The 18,405-nt window shown below is 36.3% G+C and overlaps 3 protein-coding genes across 12 annotated transcripts in view; all 3 read left to right on the top strand.

Annotated features, from left to right (window-relative positions):
* The window catches only part of LOC127064924 (uncharacterized), a 52,336-nt gene extending 50,658 nt beyond the window's left edge, over positions 1 to 1,678 (top strand). For 6 of the 8 annotated variants that reach the window (XM_050996598.1, XM_050996596.1, XM_050996601.1 and 3 more), the window contains 2 exons: positions 69 to 197; positions 875 to 1,678. In XM_050996598.1, the coding sequence (XP_050852555.1) occupies positions 69 to 197; positions 875 to 1,061 (316 nt within the window). In that variant the 3' untranslated portion in view covers positions 1,062 to 1,678. Of the gene's footprint in view, positions 1 to 68 lie in introns of all 8 variants that reach the window. The other 2 variants (XR_007781872.1, XM_050996602.1) reach the window with 2 other exon arrangements.
* A 376-nt stretch (positions 1,679 to 2,054) lies between these two features.
* LOC127065322 (mutS protein homolog 5-like) lies at positions 2,055 to 5,942 on the top strand. Its single transcript, XM_050997497.1, has 13 exons — positions 2,055 to 2,211; positions 2,339 to 2,498; positions 2,559 to 3,088; positions 3,204 to 3,374; positions 3,474 to 3,678; positions 3,748 to 3,949; positions 4,025 to 4,261; positions 4,348 to 4,486; positions 4,714 to 5,077; positions 5,134 to 5,346; positions 5,416 to 5,556; positions 5,646 to 5,710; positions 5,774 to 5,942. Exons 1-13 carry the CDS (start codon positions 2,123 to 2,125, stop codon positions 5,880 to 5,882), a joined length of 2,625 nt encoding a protein of 874 aa, XP_050853454.1. The 5' UTR covers positions 2,055 to 2,122; the 3' UTR covers positions 5,883 to 5,942.
* A 187-nt stretch (positions 5,943 to 6,129) lies between these two features.
* LOC127065247 (kinesin-like protein KIF2A) overlaps positions 6,130 to 18,405 on the top strand; it is a 31,804-nt gene continuing 19,528 nt past the window's right edge. Inside the window, exon 1 of one of the 3 annotated variants that reach the window (XM_050997335.1) lies at positions 6,130 to 7,168. In XM_050997335.1, the coding sequence (XP_050853292.1) occupies positions 7,102 to 7,168 (67 nt within the window). In that variant the 5' untranslated portion in view covers positions 6,130 to 7,101. Of the gene's footprint in view, positions 7,169 to 12,201; positions 12,947 to 18,405 lie in introns of those variants that run through there. The other 2 variants (XM_050997338.1, XM_050997337.1) reach the window with 2 other exon arrangements.

Below are 18,405 nucleotides of genomic sequence, written 5' to 3'. Positions count from 1 at the left end.
ACATCGATTGCCTTAACATGTAATCTAAGACGTACTTAACAAAACGTTGACTCGTGTTCTACAAATAGAAAGGATTTCGCTCATGGTGCCGTTGCAGCGAGGTCATCCTTAGCCAGCAGCGATAGTGAATTATCGCAACCAAATACCAGGCCACATTCTAGGCAAACAGGAGGCAAAGGCAAACCTCTACGTTCTAGGTATGTTCGAACCAATCCCCTGCCTTTTCTCCATGCTTAAATATCGGCCAGCCAGCAGCATCGATAATATTTGATCAAATAGAGGCAAATAAGTAGAACGTTGGAATGTGTCTAGGAAGATTCGTTGAATATACGATTCAATTTCTAAACTCTATTAGCGAACGATTACGTTACGTCTTGAAGACAGTATGCTCAGCAGCATGTTGCATGACCTCATCTTACGCTCATATAACATTTCTTTTTCGTTGAAAAAATACATAGCCCTGATATGTTTTATATACGTATAAATCGTTGACAACGAGAGCTACTACTAATGTTTGGCTTTTGATTTTTATTCCATGCAGGTTTTAAAATGAACGTAAAGTAAGTAGTTTTAACACTTCTAGTCATCTAACAACGCTTTGATTAAAACAAAACAATCGGGCATCGGGCTGTACGTGCTTCTACATAATTTACGTATTGGGCTAGAAAGAAAGGTGCCTATATATAATAATAATAATAATACATAGATGGAACATAATTCGTTGAGACATTAATTAATTATGATGTGGCTTACGATTAGATGAAGTTATGATACTTTCTCGAAGGGAGAGGTAGATAGAGCACAAAGAAAATATAAATGATGCATGTATAAGAATCGAAGACAAAAATGAAAAGAGTGAGGAAACGTTGAATAGGTCGGCTAGCCCAGAACGAAGCGAGGAAGCCGCCAGTTCGGAGGATGAAAGCCCAGTGGAACCAATCAAGCAAGAACGGAATCCCATTAATGGCTTTATATTAAACGGAGTCCAACCTTTTGTGAGGGAGAAGAGCTATCGACCCATTTCCTTTAATCCTCAACCACCCCAGCCCATTCCAAGTTAAATGTTTATTTTATAATTGTGCAAACTTCTTCACAAAAATTAAGGATAGGTACGAACCTATTCTTTTTTTATATTTTTTTTCTTTTTTTTTTTCCTTTTTTTTTGAATATTTACAATAAGGATCTATAATAAGAGAGATGTAGAAAAATTAAAAAAAAAAAAAAGAAATAGGGTACAATTTTATTGGAAAATTAAAATTTATTATAGAGAGATGCTATTTTATATATAAAAAGAATTCTTTCTTTTATACATAAAAAAATATTCAATCTGTAAGTGTAACTAATGTCAAATAATGATTTATCATGTAACAAATAACATGATCTAACTCCTAACCAAATGTGTTCCATGTAATTCTTGATACATTCGTTTAGTATTTAAACTTAAGATATGATAGTTTGTATAAGTACAACAACGAATCAAAGATTGTTAGCATATGGTAAATGCGCTATTGCATTATAAATTAATGCAGTTTAACGAAACTGTGTGCCGAATAATAGTTACATCGAATACACTATCCCAAGTGGTTTAGGGTCCATATTTTGTAATTATGTACAGGTAACATGTGCAGCAAATTTATGCTAATGAATTGTACTCGATTAAATAATTACGTTGTTACGATGATGTCTTTTTTATTCGCGTCAACCTAAATTTGCAGACATGAGATCTAATTATTTATCGTAAGTATTACATATAATATATCTATAAAAAGAAAAAAACATGTTGTAATTAAACTTGCAAGAAATAATAATCGAATGTAATTTCAAATTCAATTTTCGCGCCAGATGTAGTCAACGCATCGGCAGTACTATCAAAGACAAATTTAGTATTTATTAAAATTTTCAAAATGAACGTTAACCTTCATATTGAATCATATTAATTTAGAATCGATAAATTATTAATTATATAAACATTAACGCATACATAATTTTATAAATATAGATTACTTTTTATTATAGATATTAAATTCACTCGAGTAGTTGTTTGTACAATCGAACGTATTTGATCGTGATCAAAGTAATTTTTCTATTGAACGAATAGATAAAAAAAAAGTGAATTAAAACTATGGACAGCGAAAATTATACAGTAACTGCTTCTTCTTCGGCAAATAATATCGTTAACAAATTACAAGAAAATCCTGGGAAAAATGTTATGTATGTACGAATGATCTTACTTTTCGAATTCACTCGTATCGCACTATTTTTCAAACACGTAGCATCATATTGTTCTTTTTTCTCTTTTTTTAATTATCACCATTAAAATATTCGAATGTAATTAAAGACAATCAGAATTCGAAGCGATGTTATTTGGAGAGAGCAGCGACGAGGACACTGAAACGATAAACAAGATGATGCAGGAATCTTCTTCGGGAAATTTACCGACTGAGCATAATGGCACGAGCAATGCAAAACGCATAGAAAATTTAGAAAATAGAGATGAGGCAAGTATCGTACGTTCTGTAAATTTTTATCGTTTCTTCAACTTCATATTGTTTTGTTAGATCATTTTAACGTTGATGTGGTTGAACAATCGTTTGGGTGCGGCGTATTATAACATCGTAACGTCAGAATTATTTGTAATGGAGGATATTCACGATGACGTCATTAATTTCAATATTACGAAGATGCTTATTAGACAATGTCAACCGCATTACATCGTCACGATATTTGGAATATTCGACGATTTTCTTAATTGTATAAAAAAGCTCGTAATGGCGGATGCAATGGAGGATGATCAAAGCTCTAGTTCGAGCGATCGATCGATTCAAACGATATTTAAAACTTTACCGAAAAAAGAAAATAACTATGAAACTTGTTATCACCGAGTTCGATGCTTAAAACTCGATTCCGAACCGAAAGATGCTGAAAATTCTGAAAGAGTTACGTTTCTAAATGCTTTGCTCGATTTTAAGGCTCATGCGATGATCCATGCTTTAGGATTACTCTTAAGATTTGTCGATAAACATTGGAGTACTATTGCTCTTGATCCTTCCGGCAAAGCATCTTTTATATCCTTGAATTATATTACTTTGTAAGTATCTTATGTTCTTTCTTAGTTTTTCTCTTCCAAAATATTTTCTACTTTGTTTTTAACTTTAACTCCTTTTGTCATAATCTTCGTTTGGTCATTTTTCTTTCTAAAAAAGAGAAAACCTTGTAATGATCGACGACGATTCTTATAAAGCGTTAAATATCGTCCAAACAAAATATCATCCAAGTTTCTTCAAATTCGGTAATGCATCTACAAAAATGCAAAGTGGTAGCTTATTCGCATTGTTAAATTGTTGCCAATCGAGACCAGGGGTACAGTTTTTATGGTTCGTATTAATGTTTAAATTAATAAAAAAATACTCGATTATTGAAATTAGAAAACAAAACAAAAATATATATATATATTTCTTTATTAATTTTCATAGGAAGACAATTCGACGTCCAACAAGAGACATCGACGTACTCAATCAAAGATTTGACGTGATAGATTTCTTCTTGGACCCAACCAATCAAAGTGTCGTTGAAAATTTAACAACATGTTTGAAAGATATTTATCGTTTAACGAGTGCAATACTTAGCCGTTATTTAGGTCCACGAGCGAGAGCTTCCGATTGGCAGAGATTGCATAAAGTTTGTCTTGTTATCTCTGAACTTGCAATTAAGATCGTTAGTATTATAATTGAAATATAACTTTTGCAGACAGTTACTAACATAATTTACATCGCCTATATCTGTGAGAATTACGACGACAAGATACAATTATTCAGAAAGATAGTAAATATTATTACGGATGAGATGCATTACGTGAAGTATTTCATTGAACTTATAGTTGACTTTGAAGCGAGCAAACGTGAGAATACATTTATTGTTAGATCCGACGTTGATCCTCAATTAGACGAACGTAAGATAATTCCTTAATCACTGAAGTTCATTCTCTTCTAAATTCTACTTTAACTTTATAATTTTACTTTCGTAGTACGTAATCTAAAACATGCGTTACCTCAACTCTTAACAAAGATGGGCGAAAAAGATATGCAAGATAATCTTCCCATATCTGTTACAAGTTGCAATATGGTTTATCTACCAAATATCGGCTACGTATTGGCTATCAAACAATGGAATGGTACTCCACCAGAAGCAGATGATATTCCTGGCTTAGAATTCAAATTTACAATAAACGGTGTACATTATTATAAGAGTCCTTGCGCTAGAGGTCCGTGATAAAAAAGTATACTATAATGGATTGTCGTTTATTCGGATTATTAAATCTCTATTATTATCTCCGATTTATAATTGTAGAATTAGACAGCAGCATAGGAGATATCATGTCGAAAATAACGAAACGACAAAGTGAAATTATGTTGAAATTGGTACGATATATAAACAAACACGCAAATTCTATACTAAGTGCTATACAGTTGTGTGCAGAATTAGACACGTGAGTAGATATATTTTATAGAATTTATCGAATGAAAGAAAATAAATAGAGGTCGAATGACATCGGATAATCTTGACGTCAAATTTTAACACGACGTCTTACGTCAGATAAAAATTGCGTTGTAAAAGCGGATAACATTCACCATTCTCTGTCGGTTGGATGATAGTCGTAGAAACGACTGCCGGGTGTATGGTCTATCATTAGAAAATTTCTTTCTCTTCCGGCAGATTGCTGTCCTTCTCACAAGTGGCACGGAATCATAATTACGTGAGACCAAATGTGGTCAAGTCGCAAGTTATAGCCGTGAAACAAGGACGACATCCTTTGCAAGAATTTCATACCACATATGTACCGAACGACATTTATTCTGGACAAGGGAAAAGCCTCGTCAAAATTATAACCGGTCCGAACGCTTGCGGAAAAAGTATATATCTTAAGCAGGTGGCACTTATAGTGTTCATGGCTCATATCGGTTGTTTCGTACCTGCTGAATCTGCGACAATCGGTGTTATGACTCATATATTAACGCAGATCGTTACTATAGATAGTATTTCATTGGATGCGAGTGCTTTTTTGCAAACTCTTCGACAGGTAAATTTAAGAATGAACAAATCGAATAGATTCTGAGAATGATGTTTTATTTATAGATAAATATGGCACTGTATGCATCAACTCCAAACTCGCTTGTAATAATGGATGAGTTTGGCAAAGGCACATCCGAGACAAATGGTCTGTCATTACTGGCTGCTGTTCTAGATAGCTTCGTCGAAAGAGCCGTTTATTGTCCTCACGTATTCGCTGCAACTCACATTCATCGCGTAACAAAGCTGTTGCCTGAAAATCCGATGATAGAAGCCCAAGTACCTTAATCATTTCCTACTCGTTACTTTTGTCAGAACATTACGTCAAATCGCGTTTATTGTTTCCAGACATTTGAATTCATAACGAACAACGACGAGTCTCTAGCGTTTCTTTATCGCTTAGTAGTTGGAAATACCACTTGCAGTTTTGCACATTCTGTAGCCAAAAGTGCTGGTCTTAGCGAACAACTTATAAAGCGCAGCTTAGAGGTATTTCTAATTTAGGCGAGTTTTTATTACGTATGGCGAACGTTTGTGCTTTTAATTTTTTTTTTTTTTTTTTTTTTTTTCTTATATAGGTTTTTAAGAACGTAAAACAGGGAACTCTTCCTTCGCGTATACCCGAGGTTCAACGAAAAGATACGTAAGTCCCGTATCACGCTAAACGCGCGAGATCGCATAATCTTTCACATTCGTACGATTTCAGGGTAAAGCATATCATCGAAAGAGTAGTCGTTCCAGACGTTGACTTCGATTTAGAAGAACTCAAGTCGTGGGTGCGGCAAGCGATATTACCATCGTCGACAAAATTTTAACAAATGAGATATAAACATTTCATATTTATAAACATACACGAAACTATATTTAATCGAAAATAAAATAATTTCTCTTTCATCGATATACATGTGTGTAATAAAAGAAATCGAAAATTCCCGCCGATGTTGCGCGCGCCGGTCGGAGTAGAATGATTCGAACTATAGTCGAGCGATGGCGCTTCGAGCGCTCTTACGAAGCGTAGAATCTCGCCAGTCGACGGTCGACTCCGCCAGGTGGCGGATCGAGAGGTTCGGCGCACGCGGCCGACCGCGAGCTGGCGCTCGCGATCCTTCCGTTGTCAATAACGGACACTGGCAGTATCCCGGCAGAAAAGCGAACGTCTGTCTCTCGCGCGATTCAATGTACCTTCCCCGGATGTAATTCGTGAAGGCGATCTCGAAGCGTGTACCCGTTATCTCTGTGTACGTTTAGAGCTATCGCGGTCGGCGCTTTAGCGCGCTTCGTTTTAACGTCGAGGAGGAAGGACGAGGACGAAGACGAGCGGCGTCTCGAGTTGATAGTCGTCGCGTCAACCGACGACGACGACGACGACGACGACGACGACGACGACGACAACGACGACTACTACTATTATCAGAAAGAGGAAGAAGGAAAGAAAGCAGCAAGCGCAGGAGACTCTTATCGTTGTCAAAACGCGCTCAGCGTGCGGATCTACGACATTCAAAGCGACAATCGGGCGTGTGCTTTTCGAGAGACGACGCGAGTCCTGAAAAAAAAAAAAGAAAAAAGGAAAAAGAAAAAAGAAAAGGAGATCCGCCCGTTTTACGTTGGACCAATAGATACGAAAGAAAGAGAAAGAAGACGAAAAAGAAGAAGAATACAGTGACGCTCGTTCTCTTGCTCGTTGGCCGAGTTGAGGAAACGTCGCGATCGGTCTTTACGATCGGCGCCACCGCAAGCGCCGTTGCTCTCTCTCTCTCTCTCTCTTCTTTCTATCTCTCTCTCTCTCTCTTTCTCTCTCTCTCTCTCTCTCTCTCTCTCTTTCTCTCTCTCTCTCTCTCTCGACGGTTTCCGACCGTTTTCGTTGACTCGAACGTGCCCGCGACGGCAACGACGGCGGCAGAAGCAAGCGTACACCCCCACGGCAACGGCTCTTTCCTAGCCGAGGATCGGCCACCATTCTTCCAGAGAAGAAGGAGAACGTCCGAATTCGAGAGAAAAGGAACATCGTCTTTTTTTATGCAGCCGGACGACTAAATGACCATGGACCGCGGCATGTGCAACATCGAGACCGGCAATAGCATAAACATCAAGAGAACGGACGGTGAGTGTGTCGTCGTCGTTATCGTCGTCGCGTTCTCCATCGTTGCTAGTTATGTCGTTATAGTTTAATAATCGAAAAGAGAAAGAGAGAGAGAGAAAGAAAGAAAGAGAAGGACAATTTTCAAAATTTCGCGGCTTCTCGTCTTTCTTTCTTCTCAAACGCGATCTCTTCTCTCTTACGCGCGAAATTTGCCGCGAATGGTCTCCCCCCTCTCTCTTCCCTCATCTCATCCTACCCCACCCTTCCCTTCCCTTCTCATCTCTTCGCATCTCCCCCGTTTTCTATCAATCTTCTTCTCTTTCTCTAGCGAGTGTATCGATACGAATTCGAAGAGCAGCCCTTCGTAAAGTCGTCCGTTAAAATATTCGCGCGTGGGTTCTCTCCCCGCCTCTTTATCTCTGTCTCTTTTTCTCCTTTTTCCGCCCCTCTACATCTCTACACCGTCATAACCTTCATATTGTCGCAGCCTCGCGACCGGTTCTCTTTCTCTCTCTCTCTCTCGTCTCTCTATTTCTCTTCCAATCACCGCGACGTTCCCATATATGTACGGTGAATTTCGGAACTATTCGTATTTGATTTTTCCTCAAGTTTTTCGCGAATTTCCTCGTGACCGTTGGGTGCGACGCCATATTGGCGCTTTTTTGCATCCTTCTCTCTCTCTCACACACACACACACACACACGTATACTACTAAACTATCGAACGCCTCGTGCTATTGCTTTAAAACCGGCGACGATTTGTACCGGTCGTTCTGTCCTCGTCTAACTCGTGGACAAATTACCGGTATAAACATCTTTTCTTACAATCTTATTGACTCGTATTCTCTCTCTCTCTCTCTCTCTCTTTCTCTTTCTCTCTTTCTCTTAACACACACCGTATTTGCTACTAATGCTTCCGTTTTACCTTTCTTCTCCTTTGTCTTTTTTACTTACTACCGCTTTGAAATCCATGAGGATCAAAAGTATCGTAACGGTCGTTCCATGTGACGTGTGCTCCTTGTCTTCGTTCGTTCCTTACTGCATTGAAATATTAGACATATATTTTCTAACGTTTTCTCTTACCAACTAACACGTCGGATTTTGAATCTTTGAAACTATATATATATATATATATATTGGCATTAATTCTAACAGTGAAATAATTCGAAGTATATCTCTAGAAAAATTGTATTCGTACGATATATTCTCTCTGCGTTTGTATATAGACAGATACATACGTACATATGTACATTCGAAAAAAGTATTTCGATCAGAATCTCGTGTCCTTGACGTAGCCTTCATCGATCGAATCTCTCTCGAAGCGTAGGAGGAGCCGGTAGCCAAGCATCGATCATTCATTTTATCTAGTTGCTTTGTAATTTGGAATGTGTTTACGCGAATAGAAATATTAATATGCAACATAGAAACGAATGGATCTGTCTATATTAATCGTCCTTTGGATCACATCATTTTCCGGAAGTGGAACAATAAAAGCAGACATCGTCTTTTTCCGTCGTTTATTACCGCGAAAAAAAAAAACAGAAAGAAAAATGTTTAAGTGTGATACATATGTACATACATACATACATACATACATACATACATATATATATATATATATATATATATATATATATATATATATATATATATATTGTTAGTGTACTACACAGTGCCTTCTTTTTCTCCCCAGAAATAATAACGTACTCAGTTATATATATGTATATATATATAATATATACATATATATACACATACACATATACATATATTCGAGTCAGTGTCTTTTTTTCCTCGGAAGTAATAACGTACTCATAGTTATCGATCTCTTTAGTAGAACTCTATTCGTTGCTAGATATTTATTCAGTGCTAAAGAGTTTATCGAAATCGTATTTAAACTCGAACTACGTCTATGTTAATCGAACGAACGTATAAGACGATAGAAATTTAAATACTTCCGAATAGTTCTATGATAATGCGTTCCGGAAGAAAGAAAAAAAAGTATATGCACATGTGCAACGATCTATTCGAACGTGTAACGGTTTATACGCGCCCTCGCTCGATCGGTATTATCGGTTTCTAATTTTTTTCTAATCACGTGAGACAATACTATTACTATTTTTTTCTTCTATTCATTTTTTCTCTCCCTCTCTCTCATACATATATACATACACACACGTCAGTCTACATCGTGAGAAAGATATTTGAGTACGCGTACATAGTCTCTCTCTTGCTCTCTTTTCTTTTCTCTCTCTCTTTCTTTCTCGCTCTCTACTTATAAATCGGCTTGTTATCTCGCTGAAGCAGACTTTTACCGGCGAAGGTTCCGTTGAATGCTTATGAGAGCATTCATAATCGACGCGGATCGCAAGGATGATGATACGCGCGAGATTCGAGTCATTGTTAACCACTTTGCAACAATATACGTGACGTATAAGGAAGTAACAAACTTTTTATAATATTCGTCATATATATATGTGTATATTTCTCTATTCTATAGTTGATATTATTGACACATTATTGAAACTGAGACCTTTTTGTACATGCATGTAACTTACGTTAATTATTAATTGTATACAATTTTATTTAAACCGTTATTGTACAATAGTATATTGTACATTGAACAAGCGTTCGTTCGCTTCATTTTGATGATATTAACAATCTTTTTTTTTTTTTCTTTTTTTGTGAATTTATAATATTTTAATGACGATTTTAATTCAATTATGAACGCAGCCGGAGCGTGAAACGGATTACTTTTTGCTTATAATGGGGCTGATCAACAATGTGTTAATATCAAGCACAAATACGATCTAAAATTGGACGAGTAAATAGGTCGACGAATGAAAGATTAAAAGTTTCCAATAAATAGTAAAAAAAAAAAGTTTTTCTATATATCAATCTATCTATCTTGGGTTAGATCGTAACAACTTTTCGTTCTTGGAAACCATGTATTTGAAATTATATATTCGTTCAAGACAAATATCCGCATTCTTGGCCGCAGTAGAAGAGACACTTTCCGCTCTCTTTCTCTCTCTCTCTCTCTCTCTCTCTCTATTTTTTTTCTATTTCTCTCTCTCTCTCTCTCTCTTTCTCTCTTGCCAGAAAACAGCTTGTGGTATGAATCATGCATTACGGGTCCCCTCGTTGAAAGTTTCGAATTTACTGGTTACTTCTATGCGACGTTCTGTGTACGTACGATCGATAATTAACGATAGGTGCATCATTGAACATGTATATACATATATACATATATACATACGTATATGCACATGTAGCTTAAAGATTCTCTTTCAAAAGGAGTATAATAAATGTGTTCACGTTCTTTCGTATATATATATGTATATACATATGTACATGTCCAAGTCCCCTGGATAAGTTCATTAATTCACTCGCATCTATACCGATCGAAATTGAACGTGTGTGTCGTGTGTCTCGTGTGTCGTCTCTTTCGAACATGAACACGAATCCTTTTGCTGCATGAGACCGCAACTAACCGGTCGATTTCGCATATATCGATCGGACCACTCGAATGCCAAGATTAAAGCCGACGATTCGCAACGATAATCTTTTTCGATTATTTCAACTTCGATTATTTTCATAATCGTACGTAAAAAAAACAACGTTTCTCATTGGACATATTAAATCGATTTCAGATGATTAAAATCAATAATCAAACGAGAAACGATTTAAAGCAACTAATTAAAAATTACGTTCGAGATGGAAAGTCGATAATCGTAAAAAAAAAAAGATGGGAAAGAGAGAGAGAGAGAGAAAAAAAATAGAAAACGTAGCTTCTCTGCTGTATCTCCTTCCTTCAACATCAGACCCCCTCTCCAATCTTCACTCTTTTCGAAATAAATCCTCGTCGACGGCTATTTCATTCTCCCGAGTTCCCTATATTTTTCTCTAACGTTTCTCGTATATGCGTACCGAGAATATACATATATCGGACCTGACAATATTAATCCGCCAACGCGAAAGCTTTATAAGGTCTCTCCGTTCGTCCTTGACTATAACATTTCAGAATACAATAATGCCTTATACCATTTGTTTACACGATAGAGAAGTAGTTCTCGTCGTCCCAACGTGGAATTAAAAGTCTCGAAATTTGAGGATTTCGAATTGTGTAAGTAAAGAGAGCGCGAAGGAAATAGAGCGATTATAAAAAGAGTGGGGGGTGTGGGAGAGGGATAAAAAAGGGAAAAACGAAGCTAGGTTAGGGTATTACCGTCGATAGGCGAGGAAACATGGCGGGTGGGTCCAATTAAGAACCATTGTTCTCTCGATGAAGTGCGATAACCGCGGATACTTTGAAACTTTTCGGAGATTCGGTTTTGTCCTTGAAAAATATGAAACCATCGTTCTCTCTTTCTCTTTCTCTCGCACTCGATAACTTACTTTATTAATTATTTACCTCGCGTGATAAATAAAACGACATACGAAAGAAATTTTTTTATTAATTAGATCTAACATTCTTATTGACATTTTCAACGTTGTTTCTCTGCTCAGTTAGAGAAATCGATTTTTATAATGCTCCGTGTCGCATTCACGTGGAAACATACGCTTAAAGAATAACATTGTACTCGGTGCTTACGAGACTTTCGCCAAAGCGTGGTTCGATTTAAAAAGTGTATCAGCTCAAAGAGTTCCCTTTTGATCAAAGATACTTAGATTTATGCTGTATAGTCGTATCGTAGTTAAACCCTTTCCACTCCAATTACATTCGGATCTCGTCAAATTTCAAACGAAGAAATTTCAACTTAAAAAAGTAAAACAAGAAAGTTAAATGTTATTTTTAGGACGAAAAATGTTAGAAAAAATGTAATATATATATATATATATATATATATATATATATATATATATATAATATGTTAGAGGAAGGTCTGTAGGATTTATACAAGTCAATGTATACTGCAAATTCTACCTTATCGATTGAGGTTTACTTTATTTGCATATATGAACTCTTTCTCTTTCCCTCTCTCTCTTTCTCTCTTTTTACGATTAAATTTTGCAATCAAATAAGTAGTTTAAAGATTCATGATAGACAGAGAGAGAGAGAGAGAGAGAGAGAGAGAAACTTCGAATTTGAAATCGAAACTTGTACGAGAGCGATAACTTGTAGTCGTTTCCGTTCGATATCTACCTATCTTTTTGAAATTTTTATATACACCGATATACGTCGTATGCACAGATATACACACACAAATATGCAAGACGGTTGGCAAGGTTTCTTTCGCGCGTTCTTCAACGTCGAATGAGTCAGATCGTTTTCCAAGAAAGGGAAGTCTCTCTTCTCTCTCTCTCTCTCTCTCTCTCTCTCTCTCTCTCTCTCTCTCTCTCTCTCTCTGTCTGATGGTCTACACACACAACAAACAAAAATACACACATACATACACATCACACGGGCGCATACAAGCATCCACGTAAAACATCGTGCATGGTTACTACGAGTGTTCAATATTCGATCCCAAATAGATGGCGCGTTGCTTCTCATCGGAGATACTTTGAAGGAGAAGCAGGTTTCAAAAAAGGAAGGATTTTATGTTTAAAAAAGGCAAGCTTTTAGCGGAAAAAGTTCAGCTCGTGTTTTCACGGTCTTACAGTTCGAACGAAAAAAACAGCTGTGGTTGGATTTTTTAGGTTAGGGTTATCTTTGAGCGTCTCCTTGCTCGCAACGATTATGGAATTTTTTTCGAGGTTATCCGGGACAAGAACATCTTTCGTAAAAAAGAGAAAGAAAAAAGTTCAATGCAAAAATCAGGATCGATCGAGTCTAATACCTTACTAATGGAAATATGTAAGTAGAATAATCATTATCGTTACATCTGCAAAAGCTTGAATCATAATTTATCGTAAAAAGAAAAGAAAAGAAAAAAGAAAAAGAAATCTTGGCGTATATTCTAAAACGATTTCTATCGTATGTTACGTCATAATACGCAAAGATTCTCTTACGGATCCTTTTCCTACGGTTTTATACGAACACGTTTCGGTTCGTTAGCGAACTTAACGGTGGTCCAATTAATTTTTCCACAACTTCGAACGTACAATTGCCGTGACAAGTTACAGGCATTTAACAAGTATTACGCTTAACCCGTTAGTAACGTACATTTGATGAAAGTTCGCAGCTCATCTAGCAATGCCATGAAATCTCAAAGTCAAATTGACAAATTGACGAATGTCGAGAAAAGGTAATGATGGTGGTGATGATGATGATGATGATGATGATGATAATGATGATAATGATGATGACTTTGACTTCTTTTTTTTTCGAATGATCCAAGATTCGTATAAAACTAACGAATCTCTCTCTCTCTCTCTCTCTCTCTCTCTCTCTCTCTCTCTCTGCATTAGAGATATTCTTTGCAAGAAAATATATCATTGCTTTAAATCTCTTTCTCTTTCTCTCTCTCTCTCTCTCTCCATATGATCTATAGCGCACGCACACACATAAACACATAGGAATCGTATAATCGATAGGATATGTACATAGTGCAACGCCGACGAAAATTAGTCTCGCTCGATTTGCTTCATTGAAATTGCACAAGGGATTGTTCGTTCGCAGTCACATGTTAACGCGTACGTAAGTACATCCATCGATATCAATAAAAAAACCAATTCTCGTTATAGGATAACCAACGTTGTCAAGATTTTGACCTTACAATTATCGTATAGGATGGGCCAAAAGATCCTAAGTAATTTTTAAAATCAATTACTCCGTTTATACGCTCATAATTAGGCTCATAGTTTTATAATCTAACCAAAAAAATATATTACATATATATATGTATGTTCTGGCCCGACCTATATACGTATACATTGTATTATTACCGATCGAAATTTATTCTGCAAAGAGAGTATTTTCCGGACACCCGATAGAGTAGGTAGGAATGACACTTGTCTATATATTCCTTATACCATAGAAACGAATAGCTTTATCGATAGCCATCGGTATAGGAAGAGTGAGACGGGTTTGATTGAAGAGCAACATCAGCAAAATTGTCTTTTTAAAGTAAAGAAAAAGAAAAGAAGAAAAAGAGGTAGGGTTGGGGTTGAGGGGTTGAGAGTCGAGAGAGAAACTCGAGGAATACTCGAAGTATCGTCATCGACGATTCGTAGCAAGATTTAATATCGAGCTCCATTGTTGAGGAGGTTGATCTTGCTTGGGGTCGAGTCAGCTAGCTAGCTCTCTACCAAGCATTTTCTTTTAAGACTGACTACCACCTTCCTTTTTCTTCTTATGCATTAAAGGGGCATTCACGGGCAGTGCAGGTCTATTTTCGGGCACGTTCTATTTTGAACGTTCGCTGGTATCTGGAGCTCGGTTAAGCGACAGTGGACAGAGACACTAGCATGAGAGTTGATATACCCGTAAAAGATCATCTAAGAATAGTTTAGGCGAAGAGACGATCGTAACTTTCATCGTTGAGAAATAAAGATAGAGATGGAGATAGATTCTTTGCACTTGTATCTATCTTCTTTTATCGAGAAGATAAATACAAACGGCTACGTAAGAAGGAACACGGGCCAAGCTCAAGAAAGTGGAGCGCATTCGTCAATTAAGACTTTGAGATGCGTATAACGCAATGCAACGCAACGCAACGCAACGGTTATGATGAATGATGATGATGATGATGATGATGATGATGATGATGATGATGATGATGTCCGAGATTAAGTCGCGCTTCGATAATTACGGAAAAACTAATCCGAAATATGACGGATATTTATGTAAAGTAATATGAATGTAGTTGAATCGAGTACATTAACTTGAAGACACGCCCTAAATAAATTGTAATGTTATTATTTCGTTCGGTAGCTGCAGGTTTTTTTTATCTGTCCATGGAGATTAAGTTAGCTTTAGATTGTCGATGTTAATATGATTCATGAAATATTTTTGATATTAATATGATTCATGAAATTTAGATATTGATATTTCATTGATATTGATATTTCATGAATCATGAATTATATCATGATTCATGAAAAATGATAACAACGTTGTGATAAATATAGGTAATGATCAAGTATATCGTAATAATGAAAGATCACATTGAAAATAAGGTATCATCGATGCAACAAGTGGCATATATACATACATACCACCGTCTATGCATCTCCGCGTACGTAGATTAAGTTGATGCATAATGAAATTTGCATAATTGCAATCCTAGAAACGCGATAAAGGAACGAATTTTAATTGGTTAGGTAAGTTACATCGATTTACATGCGAATCGTTTTGCATTGAGGTAGTTTTCTTCTTTTTTTCCCTGTCCCACGCTTTGACAAATAAATCACATCGATCGCATTATTCCGTCGCATCAAATAAATATATCGATCTTATCTCGAGTGATTCGATCTCTTGACAATCTGTGTATGTAGGAGTGTATGTGTATCTATCTATCATATTCGTACGCGTATAAAAGAGGGAGATTATAATCGACAGGTAGTACTAGCTAGCACGGAAGTGCTTCTTGTCGTGCGTAGAGCATATACATACATGCATACATACACATATATACATGTATGCATACAACATACACAAACATACATACATACATACACACATAATATACAAACTCTTCTAAAAAGTTAGAAAGTTTCTCTTACGAATGTAGACGGCTATAGGTATTATTACCACTGGGAGAGGTAGGGGAAGACCAATAGTAGTAGAAACCAGACTCACTGTCGAAATCTCCGGTCTTATTAAAGCGCAATAACGAGAATAGAGAGGTAATTCTAATTTGCATAAGTCAACCTCGATATGTTAGGTAGAGAAAGAAAAAAGAGAGAGAGAACTCATTGTGGATTATTGTGGATCATTATTTAGCTAGGCTATAAAAGATATTGTAATTAAAGAGAGAAAGAGAAAGAGAAGGAAATAGAACGTGTTATGTATAAGGTACGCGTTTCCATGGGCGTCCGACGTGAATATGTAAGGGAGAGAAAAAATCCAGAGTCGCATAGTCCTTGTCCGAAAGCATGCAAGCTTGTCGAGTTGTGCACGTGGGCGCTGCAACCTTATAAGGACGCTCATAAGGAGGCTCTCCTGACTTACCAAACCTCAGCTCACTTCTCTTCACCTCACCTCACCTTATTTCACCTCCCCTTACTTCACTTTACCTTACCTTATCTTATCTTACGTCATTTACCGTCACCATCTCTGTGTTTTTCTATTTCTCTCTCTCCTTCTCACTCTATCTCTCTCTCTCTCTCTCTCTCTCTCTCTCTCCCTCTCCCTCTCCCTATCTTTCTTTTTTTTTAAATCTCTTTCTTTCACTGTCAGTATACTCTACACGTGTTTAAAATCATCCTTTATCCTGCCACTTCCGAGTCCTTTGTTGTCTTGTTTCAATGTCATATGCCAAAAAAGGTAAAACTTTGGTGACGTTTGAAAATTCAGAGAGCTCCATTATATACTCATTCGTTTCACATTCGTTGCGCGCTTCCTAGTTCATCCCGAATGGATTTGATATTTATTAGTATAGATGTATATCTATTATACTTACGTAAAACGAGAAATAATAAGGTATGATGTTTCTCTTAACGGGATATGGTGTAAATTTGTTGGTTTCTCCTTCGTGTTTTACTATTCCGAGATCTATACTTGCGGAATTTATTCTCGATTAATTAACAGAACTACTCGCGGGTATAAAGAAAAGAAATTCTTTAAATTCTCGAGTCGACTCGAAAGCGTCGAAAAAGTGAATGCTCGACTGCACAGATTCTTTGCAGTTATATTATGGAAAACACGTACATATATGTATGTATGCATGCATGCATGCATGCATGCATGTTGGTATGTATGATGTTATGTATGTATGTACATCTTTCTGGACGGTCGGAAGGTGAGCTTTCTCGTATATCAGGCATACTGTTGTGTTGTATTGTTCTCTTCTTCAAGAGTTTCTCCCTTTCTATCTCTTTCTTTTTCTCCTGTCGAAAGAATAAAAGAAGTTGTAAGAAGAATAAAAGATCGAAGCCTCTCTCTTCGAATTGGCCCTCTTCGGTCACTTTGACGTGCTTTGTTCCAACTTATTGTCTCTCTTTGTTCTTTGTGTATGGCTTTGTGTATGTGTGGTGGAAGACTTTAATCCAATAAACTTCGTGTCACCACTCTCTCTTTCTATCTCTTTCTTTCTAGCGGTCATCATGGTCGCTGAAATCCGTTCACATCGAGGAAATACAAATTATATATGTGTGTATATATATATATAATATATATAGGGTGGGTCAAAAGTTCTTAGATAATTTTAAAAATCAATTACTCTTTTTCGAGATATTTTAGGTAAATTTTGTTCTCAGATTCAATAAAAAAGTTCCTAGGCTTGTAGTTTTATAATTCGAACAAAAAAAATCAGTCTATAAAGTTCTTAAGTTCTGTAATTGTACAATCTGAAAAAAAAATTAATCCGAATAGTCTCGAAAAGGCGTAATTGTTTTTTAAAATCACTTAAGAATTTTTGGTCCGCCTTGAACTTTTGTCCCACTCTGTATATATGTATATATTTATTAAACATATCCTGCTGCTTTGTCGTGACGCCTCCGTTCATTTCAAATGTATTCGCCACAATACATGCAATGCATTATTTTACGATTTATTATCTATTGATATTAGGAAGAAAAAATTTTGTTGAAAACATTACGATATATAATAAACATTTCGAGACACGTTACTATGGATTTGTATAGTTCGTGTAAAAAAATAAAAAAATAATAGAAACAAGTCGCATTCGGGAGTAGGAAACATGTTTTTTTTTCTCTCTTATACGTGTGACTCAGAGATCTATCGTGTGCGATCGCAAGATCGATCGTGATCACATATTTCCATTTTCTATTTCATCACAAGTATGACTCGTGAGCCGCCCACTAAGAACTCGATTTCTTTCTTATTTGCGCGCCTTTTTTATGCGTGATTTATTGGAATTGAGATGTATTTTTTATTTTTATATATATAAATTTTTTTTTTGATTATTTACTTATTTATTAATTTTTTTCTTAATAAAAAGTGGATTACATTTTCAGTATTTGAGAATTAATTTGAATTGATTTGATGAATGTGTTCGAACGGTATATTATTTTTAAGTACGTTTTATCTTCTCGGAAAATATTTCCCTTCGTGATTTCTCATATCGTTGAGAAGTGTAGTATACATCCACCATCAAAATGGCGTTGGCGAACGCACGGCATGCGTGGAAACGAGCATACCGTTGATGTGAAATGACCCGTCTATTCTGCTGAAGGCCCCATTGTTGTTTC

This window comes from Vespula vulgaris, chromosome 7 (assembly GCF_905475345.1).
Source record: "Vespula vulgaris chromosome 7, iyVesVulg1.1, whole genome shotgun sequence".
Lineage (NCBI taxonomy): Eukaryota > Metazoa > Arthropoda > Insecta > Hymenoptera > Vespidae > Vespula > Vespula vulgaris.
This window is presented reverse-complemented; position numbering and strand designations above follow the sequence as displayed.